At 37.2% G+C, this 20,129-nt stretch overlaps 1 protein-coding gene across 2 annotated transcripts in view; it reads right to left on the bottom strand.

Annotated features, from left to right (window-relative positions):
- Positions 1–3,710: 3,710 nt before the first annotated feature.
- LOC106872037 (serine/threonine-protein kinase 33) overlaps positions 3,711–20,129 on the bottom strand; it is a 64,579-nt gene continuing 48,160 nt past the window's right edge. Inside the window, exons 2-11 of one of the 2 annotated variants that reach the window (XM_089339101.1) lie at positions 16,629–16,845; positions 15,454–15,558; positions 12,952–13,090; positions 11,530–11,612; positions 8,081–8,168; positions 6,968–7,043; positions 6,518–6,630; positions 5,240–5,325; positions 4,919–5,065; positions 3,711–4,087 (exon numbers count right to left, since the gene is read on the bottom strand). In XM_089339101.1, coding sequence (XP_089195227.1) covers positions 3,875–4,087; positions 4,919–5,065; positions 5,240–5,325; positions 6,518–6,630; positions 6,968–7,043; positions 8,081–8,168; positions 11,530–11,612; positions 12,952–13,090; positions 15,454–15,558; positions 16,629–16,823 — 1,245 coding nt within the window. In that variant the 5' untranslated portion in view covers positions 16,824–16,845 and the 3' untranslated portion in view covers positions 3,711–3,874. Of the gene's footprint in view, positions 4,088–4,918; positions 5,066–5,239; positions 5,326–6,517; positions 6,631–6,967; positions 7,044–8,080; positions 8,169–11,529; positions 11,613–12,951; positions 13,091–15,453; positions 15,559–16,628; positions 16,846–20,129 lie in introns of those variants that run through there. The other variant, XM_089339102.1, reaches the window with a different exon arrangement.

Genomic DNA, 20,129 nt, shown 5'->3' with positions numbered 1-20,129 from the left:
TGTCTATCTATCTCTCTCTATATATACATATATATATATAGGTGTGTGTCCAGTTTAGAAGTATGTCCTTCAGAAATACATGGTCGGGTGGTGGTGGTAGTGGTTGGGTCATAGGGGTTTGAGGAATTCTTTCATGTATTTATTTTACGAAAAAAAAACTTTAAATCCAACTTCGCCTGAGAGGGTCAGGGGTAAGGGTTTGATGTCTTTTTATGCTCCAAACTTTTAATTCCATAATTCTTTGTTTCACCATAGCCAAATAACTGCCCCTGACAACAACAACAACAACAACAACAACAATCTTTTGGTTTTCTTTTTAGTCTTATAAAAACGGTAGGAATCTCTTTGATACCAGTTCCTTCCTGTCAGGAATATCTTTTGAAAAGAAAAGAAATATTTTCATTGCTAAAACTTCTTCATTTGATACATGCATAGCTTAGAATCATTTTAATTAATTTTTTTTTTTTTTTTTTTTTTTTTTGTTAATTAATTTGGATTATTTTAAAATTTGTTAATCATTTAGGTGCAAATGTTTTTGATGTAGAAAACATGAAATCTGCTATAAAAAAAAAAAAGTGGAATTTGAATTTTTGGAAATTATGATAATAAAATATTTCTAAAAGATTTATTAATAATAAGAATGATGATAAGTATAATGATAATAATAATAATAATCAAAGTCATCATCCTCATCACCATCATCATCATTATTTCAATGTCTATTTTTCCATGCTTGCATGAGTTAGGTTTATTCCTAAAAGATTTAGAATTAATAAGAAGAAGAAAGGTTTCAAATTTTGGCACAAAGCCAGCAGTATTGTGAATGAAGTCAGTTACTTCTTTTATCAACCCTGAAATGATGGAGACAAAGTCAACCATGGCATAATTTGAACTCAGAACATAAAGAGCTGGAAAATAATACTTATAATAATGGTTTCAAAATGATTTGAGGTCTAAGAGTGTTACATATGGCACATACATACAAACACATATATTCATACATACATATATATATATCGGCGCAGGTGTGGTTGTGTAGTAAGAAACATAAAAATTTACTCCGATACATATTAAAAGTGTTTTCTCTAAGCCAACCACCTGGACCCATTTGTTCCCCACCTCTTTTTAGCTCCCTATTTCCTCACTTGATTCCATCAGTGTTCTATGTTGTACAGCCCTGCTTCCTGTCAGTTTGTCAACACATCATCACCAACTCACTGGACATTAACTGTCTCTCAAGTCATAAGAGTCATTGGGCTGGTTGCGCAGTTTCCATAGTGACCAGAATCACCAAAATATTGTAATTATATATATATATATATATATATATATATATATAAAATTAGTGCACATTTCAGCCACCCCACTACATGGGGCCTTGACCTATAGACTTCTACTACAGCCTTGGGCCAACCAAATCCTTGTGAGTGGATTTGGTTGATAGAAACTGAAAGAAGCCTGTCCTATGTGACTTTTATGTTTGGGTTTGTTTCTACCACTGCTTGACATCTGGTGTCGGTTTGTTTATGTCCCTTGTAACTTCAGCAAGAGGCTGATAGAATAAGTGCCAAACTTTAAAAAACTAATTACTGGTGGTAGGGAGTTCAAGTTGGTGCCCCAGCATGGCCACAGTCTAATGACTAAAATAAGTAAAAGGAAAGAATCCAAACAGCTCAAGTTTTTGCAGATGAGAAATGAATTTTCTCCGGGATAGGAAGATAACCTCTCTTTCATGCAAATAGCAAAAGAATGAATGAAAGCCAGAGCAGCGCCAAGGCTAGAACTGAACATCAAACATTTTAAAAGAAAGTAAAACACCGAAATATAAAACGGGAGTAATATATGGGAAAGGTGAGCCAACAAGGGGCTTCTATGTCTTGCTAGAGATAGCAGCCAAATCTCAGTCAAATGACATGACCCAATAGTTGCTCGACTTGCTGGAAATAGCAGCCAAACCACACAAGTAAACAAGGGCCCTGCTATATAGTTTTCTGACTTGCTAGAAATAGCAGCCAAATCAAACCAATGACAGCCCCCCCCCCAATATGGGTTTCTGGCTTGCTAAAAATAGCAGCCAAATCACAAACCAATGACAACCCCCCCCCCATGTGGGTTTCTGACTTGCTAGAACCCAGCAGCTAAATAGCCTTCAAATCAAATGAGCTAATGAAGGATAGGCAACGGGAAGGGCATCCAGCCATGGAAAAAAAATCTCTGTAAACTCCATCCAACCCATGGAAGAGTAGGTGTTAAAACAACGATCTGATAACTACAGCACTGTTTAACAAGTCTGCTCTATGGAACACCCCCAAAGAAAAAATATGAACGTGAAATGCTTGGCTCTTGGCAGTGGTGCAATAGAGGCCTGTGAGGAAGAAGAGATGTTTCACCTGTGTTGGAGGCTGTTTGAAGAAGAATTCTGTAAGCTTGCCAACTTCATAATATTTAAAGTTACTCTGCTGTTGAAGAATGTTCCTTCTGGAAAATAATGATGGGGGTGAGGTATTGGAAACATCTTCCAGAAACAGCTGATGTTGCTATCTACACATGCACATGTTTATGTATGTATATGAAGGAATTCATAAATGTACACACACACGCACAGAAGAAACAGTAAGCTACATTCATACACTTTTTATATATAATACATATATATATATATATATATAGTATATATTTATGATATATAATATATATATATATTTTATCATTATTAATAAATCACAGGGCAGCAAAAAATTTTAGAAATTTTATTTACTGCCAGTGGTCTAGCGAGAAGAAAATATTTAGTCAATAGACTATATATTATTCACAAAAATAGGGATAATTTCGAAAGGGAATGAAAAATAAAAACATTTACCAGATTGTGGTATAGAGTTTTTTGCTGCTCTTTCTAGCGGGTTAGATGTCCTATTATAGGCATCTCTATTTTAAATGAATAATATATATATATATATATATAAAATATGTTAATTATCAATAATATAATGTAATATATTTATGAAGGGTTGCTGTAAAGTTCCTGGCTTTAAGGGTATCGCGAAAGGCCTGGTTGGAGGTCCAACCTCCCAAGTTCATTTACAGGGATTAGAAAAACTGAAGGACTGCTGCAATAAGTGTGTGAATCTGAGAAGGGAATATGTGGAATAAAATCATAATTAACTGATTCTCCTGTATTTTCTTTTACCGAAAGCCAAAAACTTTCCCGTAACCCTGTATATATATACATACACACACATATTACATATGGTAGTAGTTGAATAATATTCTTAAGGCTGCAATTTACTCACACGCAGCAACTTTCAGAATTTGTCGCTAATTCAATTTTGAACCAAATTGAAAACTGTTAATATTTTTGAAGAGGAATGGTTCCTAGCTACATTTTGGCATTAAAAAATTGAGATTTGGTCCAGTAGAAAAAACGTTTACACCAAAATATGTAGCAGTGTTATAGGAGAGTAAGTAATGCCACCAATCAAGTTTAGATCTAAACTTTTTTTTTTATTTTAAAAGCAAAATATATTTATCTTAGCTTCAATGATAGAAGAAAGCATGAGGAATTTCATAGGTTTTGTCCCATGCAACAAAAATTTGTATCAAAAAAGTTGTGGGATTTAAGTATAATTAACTTTAAAAACAAACCATATTTTAATTAAGCCAATCAGAAGTATAAAGAAAAGAAAACAAAAAAGAAAAACACGATGCTCATATAGTGGAAAATGTAATTTAATATTCTATTATATTTTACCGTTTTATGAATTTTCTCTCTTTAAAATGTTATTTGTTAGTAAATAATAATAATAATAATAATAATAATAATAATGATGATGATAATAACAATAATAATAATTATAATAGAAATTTCGTGTTGCGTCTAATCCTTCTTCTTTGACATCTTTCTGCTCGAAGAAGAAGACGATCCTAAACTTTCAGAATCCTGTAAAAAAGCTGACAATTTAGGTTGGGTTGAGAGTCTCCTCAGTGGTGAACCTAGGTAGTCTGGCGGTGAATTGGTGAGGGATGCCTTTAGCAATGTGTTCGTTATCTGTGCATCTTTGGAACCGTTGGATTTCGTGTCCTCTCCTTCCTGCAAATTATTAATAAACAGAAGAAAAAACAAACAAGAAAATATTTGTTTATTTGGTTTTTCAGGCAATTTAGACTTTTGCAGCCATATGAAGATGTTATCCTCTTAAAGGGGGATGCTGCATTCAAGGACGGGGGGGGGGGTCAGTTTCACACCATCACAACCACTACAACAATCATCGCTACCACCATCACAACCACTTCCATTGTCACCTCCATCACAGCCACCACCACCATCTCCATGATACAACCACTTGTCATATCCTCATTACCATTACAGCACCATCAGTTGCTGGAACTGACACCCATCTCACTACCATACTGTTACCGCCCCCCCCCCTCCAGCCATCATACCATCGCGTCACTCATACCACTACCATCAGTCCTCACACTCCAAACCAGCCGATCCACCCAGACACCCACAGCAACCCAAACAGTTGACCTTGCCAATTAAGTCACTCATGTGACCATCAAACACCCAACCCCTGTTGGTCTAAACACCAACTCCCCCACCTCCACCAAACAAACCACAAAACTACCCACTTAGCTACCAAGCCACCCATTCACCCTTAAATTTCACCCACTAAATGACCAAGCTATCTAGCTACATACCCTTTAATCACCCCGCTTACCGACGCACTCATGCACAAAGCTACCAAGTTACCCGTTCATCCACTTCCAAAGTACCCAGTCATCCACCCCACCAAAGTACCAATCCACCAAGCAACCAACCGATCCTCTCTACAAGTTACCCACCCAGCCACCAATTAACTCCTTTAATTCACCCACCCCACTAACCGACCAAACGATGGTCTTAAGAGTAGATGCTTACGACTTCGCTCCAGTAAGTGGAATCTTTAGAATCGATGCTGCTGTCACTGTTGAAATTCTTCTTCAAGTGGTCCTTCTTCAGGTCCTCTTGCCAGTATGTCATCAATTCCAGAACGTTGGACGACTGACGGGTGTCGTCTTTGATTCCCTGCAAGAGTATAGCAGAAGACACTCGGATAAGCAGCAACACAAGCACAGAGCAAAATATCCAAAGGACAAGAATTTCATAAATATATTCGTTAGCTTACAGTTAGTCATAAAGGGAAGTTTTATGTTTTACCAATTATGATGCCAGAGTAGAGAGAGGTACGGAAGACCTTACCGTAAGCCAAGTGTGCTGTGAGGCCTCCGGTGCCGTCAAACGATGACTTGGATCAACATGCAATAATTTTTTGACAAAGTCTTTGGCTGAAATTTCAAAAAAAAAAAAATATGTAAAGAAACAAAAACCCCATTTTAGCAGTTTATGATCTTTTTTGTTATCAGTACATGTATGCACACCACCACATCTACAAATGCATACATCACTCTTTGTCTCTGTCTGGTACTCTCTCTATCTATGTGTGTGTGTGTATATAAATATATATATGTATGTATGTATATATAAATATATAGATATATATATAAATATATAGATATAGATATAAATATATATATATATCCTTTTTTGAACTGTGTGACAAGGTTGGCTGGTACAACTCATTTTTGCCAGCTGAGGTGACTGGAACAACATGAAATAGAATGTCTTGCTCAAGGAGACAACACACAGCTCTTCATCAAACTTTGTGATTAGCAGCCAAATATCCTGACTACTAAGCCATGCCACTTCACACACACACACAGAGTTTTTTTCCTGGTTCACTTATGCTCCACTGTTTATGTACACCAACATTCAATATACAATCGAGAATACAGGCCTTGTTTCTTTCCAGCCTTCGCTGCTTCGCTTGTCCTCTGCATTCAAAAACCTATGCTTTGCTGTATTGCAACATCACACTTTGTAGACACACATCATCATTATCATCATACAACTTCCCCTTCCCCCTTTACTCAGAGCGGTGGGAGGGGGGGTAAGAGAGGGTGGGGAGGGAATCTTTGTTACCGCCACAGGTAATAGCTCCCTAATCTTTTCCCCCTCATCCTGTTCTTACTCTAGCAATTCTGTTTTTAGAATACATTCCTCCATTGCTATTTAGGTCACTTCAATAATCCATTCTATTACAGGCATAAGACCTGAAATTTTGTGGCGGAAGGCAGGCAGCGGCAATGGCAGCAGGGGTGGCAGTGGCAAGCCGGGGGGGCTAGTCGATTAGTTCAACTCCAGTGCTCAACTGGTCCTTATTTCCTAACCCTAACCCCATAACTTCACGGTTCGGCAAAAGAAACCGATGGAATAAGTACTAGGCTTACAAAGAATAAGTCCTGGGGTTGATTTGCTCGACTAAAGGCGGTGCTCCAGCATGGCCGCAGTCAAATGACTGAAACAAGTAAAAGAGATGATACTGTCTCTGTTCCAGATCCCCTAATACACTGATACACACAAATATATCACTGATTTACAATTGACCAGAAAAATCATGAGCAACAGATAATTACCAACCTTCACTGCTGATGCTGTCCCAGTCAGGTGAACTAAATACAATTTTCCCGATTTTTATTTTCTTTATCAATTCTTTCTCGTCATTGGCATAAAAGGGTGGATAACTGCAAAGTCTGTTGGAAGAGAAAAAAGTTTTTAAAAATATATAAATAAAGGACGAATATGAGTTGGGATTAACGAAGCTAGGCTGTGGTATCTTGTGTGTCTTTGTTGAGTGAAGACTAGATTTTGTGTTTGAGTTTAGATTTTAGCCAGGGTTGAAGTGCAGCTATAAAAGCAAAGAATCTTTAGAACTTACAACTGGTCATTTTATCAAGTGTAATGCAAATATAGCTGAGACACATTTTGAGTGTAGTTTGAGTGAGGACTGGATTTTGTGTTTGAGCCTGAGTTTAGATTTTGGTCAGAGGTGAAGTGCAGCTATAAAAGCAAGGAATCTTTACAACTTACAACTGATATGTTATGATACCCATGGCCCAGACATCGCACTGCTGACTGTAGTTTTTATTTTCGGCAATTTCTGGTGCTGCGTCAGAACAGGAATAATAAAATGTTATGTAAGGATGTCGAGTCATTGTGTTCTCAAATAAATAGCAATACAAAGGCTTTATCTAAACATGGGGATTATCCCAACCTTCGGTTCTACCCTCCATGAAGGCATCTGGCCAAGTGAGAAGGGTGTTGCACTCATAATCGCAAGACCATGATTTCAATTCCAAGACTGAGTCATGTGTTGTATTCTTGAGCAAACACTTCCTCTCACATTGTCCTGCAATCACTTCAACATCTAACGTGTAGTACACCATGGTGCCCCTGTTCGGTCAACAGCAAGATGATGGCAGAAATGAGCTAATGTACAGCACGGACATTTGATCATTACCATCATCATCATTTAATGTCCATTGTCCATGCTGGCATGGGTTGGATGATTTGACCATCCAACCCAGCTGGGGAGCTGCACCAGACTCCAGCCTGATTTGGTTTCTACAGCTGGATGTCCTTCCTAATGCCAACCACTAATGTATAGCACAGACATTTGATCATTACCATCATCATCATCATCATTTAATGTCCATTGTCCATGCTGGCATGGAGGAGGAGGAAATTGGGAGGGTTGGTTTGAAAAAGGAGGATGCCCAAAACCCTGGTAGGAAATATTACCTCGATTGGAAACAGGTGAGGGTTGGTGACAGGAAAGGCATCCAGGTATAGAAAAATCCACTTCAACAAATTCAATCTGACTCATGGAAGCTTGGAAAAGTAGATGTTAAAATAATGCTGATGGTGAGGATGACCGTAAAAAAACTCCAAAAAAGAGTAATTTGGTACAATTTGATAAAAAGAGTCCAGTGAACTTGCCCTGGAGAATAGAAAAATCCACTGTTTTGGACAGAGGCCTTCTTCAGGGAAAAGTTGACATCAGGGAAATGAATGAGACATGGCAGAGTTTTACGTTGGTCAAACATAAAAAAAAAAAACTGACTGCAATTGAAGAATGATTCTGCTTGATTGAGAGGGATGGATGGGTGGCTAAATAACAACACAAAAACAACAACAACTCACCCATGTAATTCAATGTGCCACAAAAGGAATTTAACATGTTTTCTGGACGAACCCCTTCTTTAACAACAGAGAGACCAAAATCAGTTACCTGTAGAACAAAATGAGACATATTGGGTCATCCCATAAATAATGCCTTTTTTTTTATACTTCTTTTATTTTTCAAAATTATTGTAAACAAAGTTCTTTTTTAATCTAAAATATACTCTCCTTCATTTTCTACAATGCTCTTCCATCTATCTGGTACACTTGCAAGACCCTTCTTCCAAAATTCACTTGTCTGTGATGAAAAATACTCTTTCAGTACTGTTCTGACCTCGTCTACAGAATTCATATTTTTTCCGTCCAAATGATTTTTGAAGACTGCAGAATAAATGATAATCAGATGGGACAATGTCTGGCAAATATGGTGTGTGGGGCATCGTTTCCCATTCAAACTGCTCCAGCTGTATGTGGCCGAGCATTATCCTGATGGAAGAATACCTTTCATCTTGAAACCAAAGATAGTCGTTTTTCTTTGAATGACTACTTGAATAACCAAATCCAAGCTTCTCTGCTTGTTCCTTAACAGTTACAATGGTATTTTGTTCCACCAGGGTTTGCAGGATGTCCTTGTCAAGCACTACAGGTCTTCCAGGATGAGGCTCATCTTCTAGGCTGTAGTTTCCAGCTCGGAATTTCTGGAACCACCATTGACACTGGTTTACGCTTATTGTCCAATCCCCATATACTGCATTAATATTCCTTGCACTTTCCATTGCGTTCTTGCCTTTATTGAACTCATAAAGCAAAATATGTTCCTTTGTTACTTCCATTATAGCTTGGAAAAAAAAAACCTAAAAATCGAACTGCACTCTTCAAAACTTGCACTAAGAATAAGTACAAGGTAAAATTACTACCTGCTTTTATAGGAAGCTGATGCAGGTAGTTTATCCCATCCCCTCATACAATTGAAAAAACGCATTATTTACGGGACGACCCAATACATACAAACATACATATATATTGGTTTCAGATTTTGGCACTAGGCCAGCAAGCCTGGGGTAGGAGACACGTTAATTACATTGACCTCAGTACTCAACTGGTACTTACTTTATTGACCCTGGAAGGATAAAATACAAAGTCAAAAAAAAGTTTATTTGTTTCTAGTCTTCCGTCTAAAAACATTCCTAGCTAAGAGAAAATATCACCTTAATTGGAAACAGGTGAGAGTTAACAACAGGAAAGGCATTTAACCATAAAAAATCTGCCTCAACAAATTCCTCCTAACCCATGCAAGCAAGGATAAGTGGACGTTAAATGATGATGATGATGATTTATCAAATCAAAGCCACGACCTTTTCTCCTTGTTGTTGTTGTTGCTATTAGTGCTTGTAACCAATAGCTACTGGTGTTTACATTCGTTAACTATTAGTGCTTACGTTCGTTAACTTTTAGTGCTTATGTTCATTAGCCTCTGGTGGTCATATGTGATATCTGTTGGTGGTTATGTCTGTTAGCTGTTAGTAATTATTGATCAATTGTCCATATTCTGAGATGAATTATTGCTATAACGACTTAAATTATTCAGATAATTAAATCGCGTCTTTTCTCGTGTTTTTGTCTCCTGCATGATATAACTATCAATTCAATAAGAAATGACCATTAAATATAATGTATATGTGCATATAAATATATATATATGATGAATAAATTTCACTCTGATTATATATGTTTGCCAGGGCTAAACAGACTTCTTCAACCAGCTGGTCATGCTACTTCAGGCTGATGACGAGCAAAGACTCAGAAACATGTCCCTGAATGCTGGCTAGGCTGGGTGGGGGAGCTTGTCTCCCCCTCGCAAACATAAGGACACAGTAATTGTGTCAAGGCCGACAGGAAGCGGTCCAGCTTCCTAGGGCTAAACAGCGGTAGTATATTCCCTTATTGGGATTGTCACATTGAGTTGACACTATAACAACTTTATATATATATATATATACACACACCCACACATGTATATATGCATATATATTTACATATTTACACACACACACATATATATATATATATGTGCACATATAGGGCTGTAGCAGAAGGCACTCACCCAAAGCGCCACACAGTGGGACTGAACCTGAAACCACACGGTTGCAAAGCCAGCTCCTTAATCACACACCCTTTTTATTTTATATTTATACGTGTGTGTGCGTGTGTCTTTGTACTGCCTCGTCTTCACATCACATGACAAATGTAAACAAGTGTCACCTTCATACAAGCAGTGTCGTTCATTTCTGGTTCATAGGGGAAATATCACTTTGCTTGGATTGGAAACAGGTGAGAGTTGGTGATAGGAAGTGCACAGGGCCGAAGGAAATCTGCTTAGATGGAATTCCGTCTGACCCATGCAAGCATGCGATAGAGGATGTTACATGATGATGATGATGATGATGGTATATATACATGTATGTGTGTCTGTGTGTGCACTGGATAGTCAAGTGATCAAATCACATTGTCACAGTGTATCAGACGATGAGACAAAAGATGTTGATGGTATTGATAATGGTGATGATGGTGGTGGCAGTGATAGTGGGGGGTGGTGGCAGTGATGATGGTAATGGTGGTGGTGGTGGTGGCAGTGATGGTGGTGGTAGTGATGGCCTGATAGTGGTAGTGGTGGTGATGATGGCGGTGATGGTGGCGGTGATGACAGTGGTGGTGATGGTGATGGTTGTGGTGGTGGTTAAATAATCAGAAAAATGGTAATTATTACAATTCTGTTATTCATTATGTATTATTACTTGTATCCATTACACATTAGCATAGGCTCATTAGCATACATTAATCTCATTTGCATCTAGTTTAGCTAACTTAGATGCAAATAAGATTAAAAGTTTATTTTGTCTCTATTTTAGTTGTCATTTTTTTTCCTTTCCTGAAACTTTGGTTTTCTCAGACGAGACAGAAATTAAATTCTTTTACTTTTGTAAAAAGAAGACAAAAAAAACAACAAATAACAATGGCAACATCAACAATAACAACAGAGATCTGGTGGATCAGGTCTGACCTAGGGCTAAAAAAAATAATAGTAAGAAGAATAACAGAGATCTGGTAGATCAGATCTGACCTAGGGCTAAAAAAATAATAGTAAGAAGAATAACAGAGATCTGGTAGATCAGATCTGACCTAGGGCTAAAAAAATAATAGTAAGAAAAATAAGAGATCTGGTGGATCAGGTCTGACCTAGGGCTAAAAAAATAATAAGAATAACAGAGATCTGGTAGATCAGGTCTGACCTAGGGCTAAAAAATCCCAGCAAGAGCGATAGTGATCTGGTGGAAAAGTCTGACCTAGGTCTAGATGACAACACTACTGCTGCTGCCACCTGTGATGTAGATGCTGCTGATGACAACAACAAACAATAATGACAACAATGATGATGACACTGACAACCCCCCCCCCACACACACACTTACCTTAATGAAGAAGTTTTTGTCTTCAATTTTTGGTTCTTTGCTTAGCAAAATGTTGGACAGTTTTAAATCTCGATGGACTACACCTGCAAATGGAAGAAAATGCTCAAGTGATTTCCACCAGAAACGCAAACGCTGATGGCGCAAGCAGTTATTCAGTTATTCGCTTATTGAGTTTTCTAGAAAACTCTGAAATATTCGTTGAAAAAGATTTTGTGAGTCTCCTGATGGAGCTTAATGAAGACACTGACAATATATGTGGATCTGTTTTTAATTTTGTTTGGAAGTGGGTTGGCATGGAGACTAGAATTAAATGAGTAGCATAGCATGGTGGGATGAACAGTTTAGATGATGTATAGAGTGGAAGAATAGGGAGAGGGGGCAAAGAGAGAACGAGAGAGAGAGAGAGGTGTACAGTGACAGAGATTGAAGTTAGAAGTACATAGGGATGATTGTAGTGAGTAGGGGACAAAAGTGGAGAGGGAGGCTGTTAATGGCAGATATGAGAATGATCTGGCAATGCTTTAACCTTTTAGCATTCAGATTACTCGGTCAAATGAAATGCTTGTTTACTTTCATTGTTTTCAATTAATCATCATTATCTTGTAGCTTTGAGATTTCGGTGTTGAGATTATTTATTTTTAGAATGACATTGTAGGGTAGGTGTGAGAGGCCAGATCTAGCCAGTTTGAACATGAAAAATGTAGAGTATTTGGGCTGGAAATGGCCATTTTAAACGCTAAAGGGTTAAAGAGGGTAGAACTTTAGGGTCTGCTGTATAAGCCTATATGTAGAGTAGAGTGAGAATGAGGGAGTTCAAGGGCTGCATATAGTGGCAAATACTTTAGCTATACTGTCCAATCATATGCAGCTGCTTTCTTCAATCATATATCCTGCTGACCACTATCATTCGTGTCTCTGTCACTCATATTTCTCACTCTGTAAAGATGCTGGCAACTGACCAATAAATGTGGGGCTGTGAGGTTCCTTTAGTTGTGATGAGGATATAATTACCTCTCTAATGCTGGTGCCATAAAAAAAAAAAGCACACCGAACTCTCTGTAAAGTGGGTGATGTTGAGGTTGGTGGTGGGGTTAATCCAACCTGAGAAATGAAACCAAAAGTGGAATGCAATCAACATGCGGTCCCATGGCCTTTCTAAGTGAGCAGTACCCCTTGAATATGTGCTGCCACTGATTGTAACAACCTGTCCAACCCATGCCGGCATGGAAAGCGGATGTAAAAAAACGTTTGATACGTAGATACATGCACACATCCATACATACAGACAGACACATATAACAGAAATACTGTAAACCTCATATCTATTCTGTTTGTGGATGGGTGGGGGACGGGTGAGTGGGTGAATGGTTAGAGAGGGTGGTTTTACCTTACAATGGAGTCTGGTTTACAGGTTCAACTCACCACATTTATGAAGATAGGATATTGCACTCACTAGAGAAGTCATGACGTTCTTGACAACAGCTTCATCAAACTTCACTGCAGCACTCAGTTGTTTGCCCAGTTCTCCGCCGCTACAGTATTCCATAATTAGAAAGACTTTCTGTAGAAACACAAGATTATATACACACACATAATTTATTTAAAAAATTTTATTCATATTTATACTTTTATTTTTAACTATCTTTCTACATACACACACACACACTGGTTGGCTTGCAAAATCTATACATTATGAATTTTCTGTTACTGCAGCTTGAAACCATCCTCTAAATGGCAGTTGAATAAAAGAGTCTTTACAAAATATATTATGGAAGCCCTCTATTGTATAAAGATCATAAGGGTTATTATTCATCTTATATGCTTTAGTTGTATGATGTATGCTCTATTTAAGATGATATGGTCTTAAGTAATCCTTTAATTACCAAATATATGTAGCCAAAGAAGTTTTGTTTGCATTTGCTGTTTTTAAGGGAATCCATGTGGTAATAAAATCTTGATTTAAATCGATTTGAGGTCATACCAACATAAGTGTTTATGTTGTCTTTAGTAGTAACCAGACATTGGTATACAATAGACTTATTCATGAAGTCAGAATTTAAAGAGCAGTTGTTAGGAATATAGTGGATGCACAGGTTGATGGTTTTGTTATGTATATTAATTTTCAAAGAGTTATAATGAGCAAAATTGCAGTTGGCATTTGGGGTAGTAGAGTATAAATATTTGACAGTAGCTTTTCACTAAATAGTTGGTGATATTTATGATTTAAGATGAAAAGTTTCTCAAGGAATTAAAAGGTTTGTCAGCCCACACCTGTTTCTAAGCAAGCTAATATTTCTCCAAGACCAGACATGTTTTCATAGAAGATTCGAAATAAAGGACACTGTTTGCAGGATGGTGACAAACACACATAACATGCTTCTTTCAGTTTCTATCTACCAAATCCCAAATCCACTCTTAAGGATTTGTTCAGTCTAAGGCTGTAGTACAAAACACTTGCCCATGTATATATATATATGTATATATATATATATATATATATATATATATATATATATATATATATATATATATATATATATATATATATATATATATATATATATAAAATTGTTACGCTAGATAATAATAGAGTCAATGAAATCTCTGCAAATTATTTTCTCGTGAATTATTTGCTCCATATTGAAATACACACACACATACATATATACATACATGCATACACACGTACATGCACACATACATACACACACACGTGATGGTAAGAATACCAAAATAAGATCAGACACACACACACACACACACACTCTCTCTCTTTCTCTCACATACACACACAGAAGTGTGTGAGTCAGTGTGTGCATGCATGTATAGATACGTATATATAAAGAATTACACCGGTAAGTATTATATACTCATATGGCTAATGTGAATTCTTAAGATCAACAATGATGTAGAAGCAGTGTGTTTTCTAAGCAAGTTATTCTGCTATTCTGCTATTCTGGTATTCTGGGAAGCCAATGATTAATGGAAGGAAGACGTTGAGTACAAACAGATGTAATGATGGCAAGATCAGATATTGCGATGATAATATCAACGGGAAACGTAATCTGGCTGAATAGAGGTTTGTGGAGCTTGAAGGGGTAACAAAACTGAAGATGTATGGTGAAGAAGCTTGCTTCCCAACCACATGGTTTTGGGTTCAATCCCACTGTGTGGAACATTGTGCAAGTGTCTTCCCCTTAAGCCCTGGGTTGATCCAAGTCTTGTGACTGGACTTGGTAGGGAAGTGGATTTGCTATTTGTGTGTAGGAGTGTGAGTGTGTGTGTGTGTGTGTGTGTGTGTGTGTGTGTGTTTTCTTGTCTTGACGTCGTGTGGTTGTTGATAATTAAATGTCATTCATTTGCAATATTCTGCGTAAACATGTTTGGCCATGGGGGAAATATCAACTTACTTGGAAACAGGCGAGGGTTGGAGACAGGAAATGCATCCAGCAGTAGGAAACCTACCTCAGTAAATACTGCTCGACTCATATTAGCATGGAAAAGTGGATGTCAAAATGATGATGATGATGATGATGATGATGATGATGATGGTAGCGGTGATAATGTTGATGGTGGTGATGGTGGTGATGGTGGTGATGGTGATGATGATGATGATGCTGATGCTGATGAAGATAGTGATAATGATGATGACAATGGTGATGATGATGATGATGACGATGAAGATGGTGATGATGATGAAGATGATGATAATGCTAATGATGAGGACGATAAGGATGACATAACTAAACTGTACAATGTGTCTTTCCACTTTTTTGTAACATGGCAGAGAATATATGAATGTGACTCCACAGAATATTTCTTTCTAATGGGGCGGAACGACCATGCAGAGCCAGCCTCTCTTCTCCATCAACATTCAATCTTTAATAAAACACGACATTAAAACTCGAAACAAACTTAACTTACATCATGCGTTTCGTAAACTTCTTTCAACATTATAATATTTTCGTGCCTCACTCTCTTTAATATTGCCACTTCCCTCTCAAACAAGTGTATCGGTGCATTGCCAGACTATAGAACAGAAAACAAAAAAAAAACAAAAATAGACACACAAAAATAAGAAATGAGTGTGTGTGTGTGTGTGTGTGTGTGTGTGTGTGTTTGTATCTGTGTTTGTCCACCCACCATCGCTGGACAACTAATGTTGGTGCGTTTATGCCCCTGTAACTTAGCGGTTCAGCAAAAAAGACTGATAGAATAAGTACACAGCTTGCAAAGAATTTAAGTCCTGGGGTCGATTTGTTTGGCTAAATGCGCTCCAGCATGGCCGATATATATATATATATATACATATATATATATATATATATATATATATATATATATATATATATATATATATATATATATATATATATATATGTGTAGTACAGTTATTTTATAGTCTGCATGCATTAATTAGATTAAGGGTATATGTGTCTGTATGGCATTAAGGGTATGTGGGGTATGTGGTCTGCACAACATGCATTGTGTTATACAATGTCTGTAGTTAAAATTTGATGGAACATTCACTGGGGGAGAGAGGGAGATAAAGAGAAAGATAAAGAGTGAGAGGGGAAGAGTGGGAGAAAGAGGAGAGAGAGAGATAGAAGAGGGAGAGGAGAGAGGTTGAGGAGAGAGGGAGAAAGAGGAACAGAGAGAGATAAGGAAAAGATAGAAAAATAGAATGATAAAGAGAGAGAGGGGAGGTGCGAGAGAGAGGAGAGGAGATAGAAGAAAAATAGGAGGGAGAGAGGGAGAGATAAGGAAAAAGAGAGAGATAGAACGATAAAGAGAGAGGGAGAGGAAGAGAGGAGAGAGGGAGAGGAAGAGAGGAGAGAGGGAGAGGAAGAGAGGGAGAGGAAGAGAGGAGAGAGGGAGAGGAAGAGAGGAGAGAGGGAGAGGAAGAGAGGAGAGAGGGAGAGGAAGAGAGGGAGAGGAAGAGAGGAGAGAGGGAGAGGAAGAGAGGAGAGAGGGAGATAGAAGAAAAGAGAGAGAGAGGGAAAGAGAAAGGGAGAGGAGGAGAGGGAGAGAGGAGAAGAGATCGATAGATAGATAGATAGATAGATAGAGAGAGAGAGCGAGAGAGAGAGAGATCTTACCTTTTGCTTGCTGATGCATTTCATTGCCCATCTCTCACCGGTTTTTTTGTCGGTAACTTTATAAACCTTGCCAAAACTACCCTGGCCAATCTTTTCTCCTATTTGGTAGGCATTTTCTAAAACTGACTCAGAATCCAGCCTTAAATGGGGCACATCGTCTAATTTCTCTGCTTGTGAATTGGCGGCTGTAGTCATAGCTAGAGCTCTTTCAGCATTTCTGAAATACATTTACAATCATATAAAAGAAAAAACAAAAAAAAAAAAACATGAGCTAAAATGTATGTCTGTGCCATATAAATGGCACTCATGAATCATAGTCGTGGTCATTGATGCTGCTAGTGCCATGTAAATGGCACCAGTGTATCACAGTCATGGCCATTGATGGCACTCATGAATTATAGTCGTGGTTGTTGCTGGTACCATGTAAAGGGCACCTGTGAATCGTCGTGGTTGTTGTCGCTGCTAGTGTCATGTAAATGGCGCCTGTGCTGGTGGCACATAAAAGTACCCATTACACTCCTGGAGTGGTTGGCATTAGGAAGGGCATCCAGCTGTAGAAACCAAAACCAAAATCAGATTGGGAACCTGGTGCAGCTCTCCCGCTTACCAGTTTCAGTCAAACCATTTAACCCATGCCAGCATGGAGAGTGGATAGCAAATGATGATGATGGTGATGATGATGATCACACACACACAGACACACACACACACATATAAAATAATTTAAAATGTTTATTTTCCTGTCGAATATTTTATGAACTCTATACAATTTACATCTATAATAGGTTATGTCTTTGATTTTTTCTCCATAGTTTATCATGAATAATAATAATAATAATAATAATAATAATAATAATAATAATAATAATAATAATAATAATAGTGAGTGGTTGGCGTTAGGAAGGGCATCCAGCTGTAGAAACTCTGCCAAATTTAGATTGGAGCCTGGTGTTGCCATCTGGTTTCACCAGTCCTCAGTCAAATCGTCCAACCCATGCTAGCATGGAAAGCGGACGTTAAACGATGATGATGATGATGATGATATATATATATATATATATATATATATATATATCAAGCTGTTGATTTATCAGAAGCGATAAATTACAGGATACAATATGTGTGGGTGTGTGTGTCTATGTGTGTGTATATGTATATATATATATATATATATATATATATATATATATATATGTATATATATATATATATATATATATATACATGTGTATATGTGTATGTGAATATATAATTCTGTGCATATGTGTGAATGAACATGCACATGTGTAGTCGTATGTGTCTGCACAGGCACACGCAAAACGAAAACCCACACACTCATTCGCTTTTCTTTTTAAAAAAAACATTACTTAAAAGCATTACATTGCTCAAACAACAATGCAGTTCCATGACTTTGGTTGTACGGCTTTTAAGACGTTTATAATAACATTTCCATGAGAACTAGAAATGAAATCCCAAGTATGAAGCTTGAAGCAGCTGCTTTGGATGTGTCGTTTCACAAAGGTTTTTGAAAATGAAAAGCACATAATGATAAGTTATTTTCTTCAAACCTTTTATTTTGGATTTCAGAAAAAAAATATTTCACACAGGGGATGTTCAAAAGAAAACCAGGCTTCGTTTACCAGCTGATCATTGGAAAAGGGGAACTCTGAAAATTGGAAATTGGTGCCTTTCAGTTATGTCTATATACATGCATACACACATATACAAACGCGCATATATACACAAATATATATACATACACATATACACTTAGATACACATACACATATATACACAAACACACACACACACACACAAACACATATATGTATACAAATACACACATATATGTAGACAAACACACACACATACACACGTAAATTACCAATGTACTCCATGTCATTTAATTGGTCAGGTATCTGTCAGTTCTACGTTAACGAATCCTGGCAATACAGGTGCTTCACCCTTAACCAATCAGCTGCTGTTAAGCAAATGACTGAAACCATTCTCAGCCAATGAGGAAGCCTCTACACTGTCATTTGACCTGCAGGTCGATGACTTGCAGTTTAGGACAACACAGCCACCATGATAGTTTGCAGCCAAGTCTCTCTCAGATACTACTCTACTGTCTTAAAAATGATTAAATACACAGAGTATATTTAAACAGATTAGGAGCTGGCATGGCTGTGTGGTAAGAAGCTTGCTTCCCAATCACATGGCTTTGGGCTCAATTCCACTTTGTGACACATTGGGCAAGTGGTTCCAATCTTGAGCTGAACAAAACCTTGTGAGTGGATTTGGAAGACAGAAACTGAAAGAAGCCCGTCATATATATATATATATATATATATATATATATATATATATATATATATATATATATATATATTTATATATATCATCATCATCACCATTAAACATCCGCTTTCCATGCTGGCATTGGTTGACTGGAACTGGTAAGCTGAAGAGCTACACGAGGTTCCAGTCTGATTTGGCATGGTTTCTATGGCTGGATGCCCTTCCTAACACCAACATATATATATATATATATATATATTTATATTATTCTTTAAACAAGAATGTATATATATACACACACACGTGTGTGTGTGTGTTGGTTTGTTAACATCCCTGTAACTTAGCAGTTCATCAAGAGATGCCAATAGAATAAGTATCAGACTTTAAAAACCAGCACTGCGGTTGATCTGTTTGACAAAATCCTTCAAGGCAATGCCCCAGCATGGCCACAGTCCAATGATTGAAGCAAGTGAAAGATAAGAGATGATACTGTATATATTTCAGAGGAAAACTGAAATGGATATGAAAGCCAATTGCATGATATTTAAATTTGTCATACAAAAGCATTTCCTCCATTGTCATGTCAATGAGCATGTAGTAGGTACTTTAGATATTTCATAATGTCTACAAAATATTCAAACCATTAATGTCATTTAGAAATACTCAAGAAAAACCTATGGCTTTTGTAGAAAGCAACAACAACCATGGAAACTAAAAATAACAGCAATAACAAAAACAGGAAGTACTGTTGTTAACTCGTTTTCCATTGTCAAGGGTTTGTGCAGAATATATTTTAAAAAATAAAACTCAAAAGGCCTAAAAATCTGATACAAAAAAGATATAAAACAATACAGCATTAACAGCATCAAAAACACTTTTATGGAACTAAAAACGCTGCTTTTGGGGTTACATAATAACATCAATGGCAACAACTGTGACTGAGTGCAAGTTGATAAATAGAAATTGCAGTCAAATGTCCTTTGAGCTTTCCTATATTAACATTAAGTTGCAGTTACATGCACCATTGGTGCATGAAGAAAGATAACCTTTATAGACAAGCATCATATTTAGGAGCAAGGTTAAGCCATTTGACAATAGAAAGAGAAGATAGACAGACATGCAAGTGGGTAGATAGCTGAATAAAATAGACATATAGCTAGATTGGCAGATAAATAGATATGTGTGTGTGAATGTGTGTGTGTA

This window comes from Octopus bimaculoides, chromosome 21 (assembly GCF_046866305.1).
Source record: "Octopus bimaculoides isolate indiv1 chromosome 21, ASM4686630v1, whole genome shotgun sequence".
Lineage (NCBI taxonomy): Eukaryota > Metazoa > Mollusca > Cephalopoda > Octopoda > Octopodidae > Octopus > Octopus bimaculoides.
Note: the sequence above shows the minus strand (reverse complement) of the source record. Positions and strands in the feature narration are given on the sequence as shown.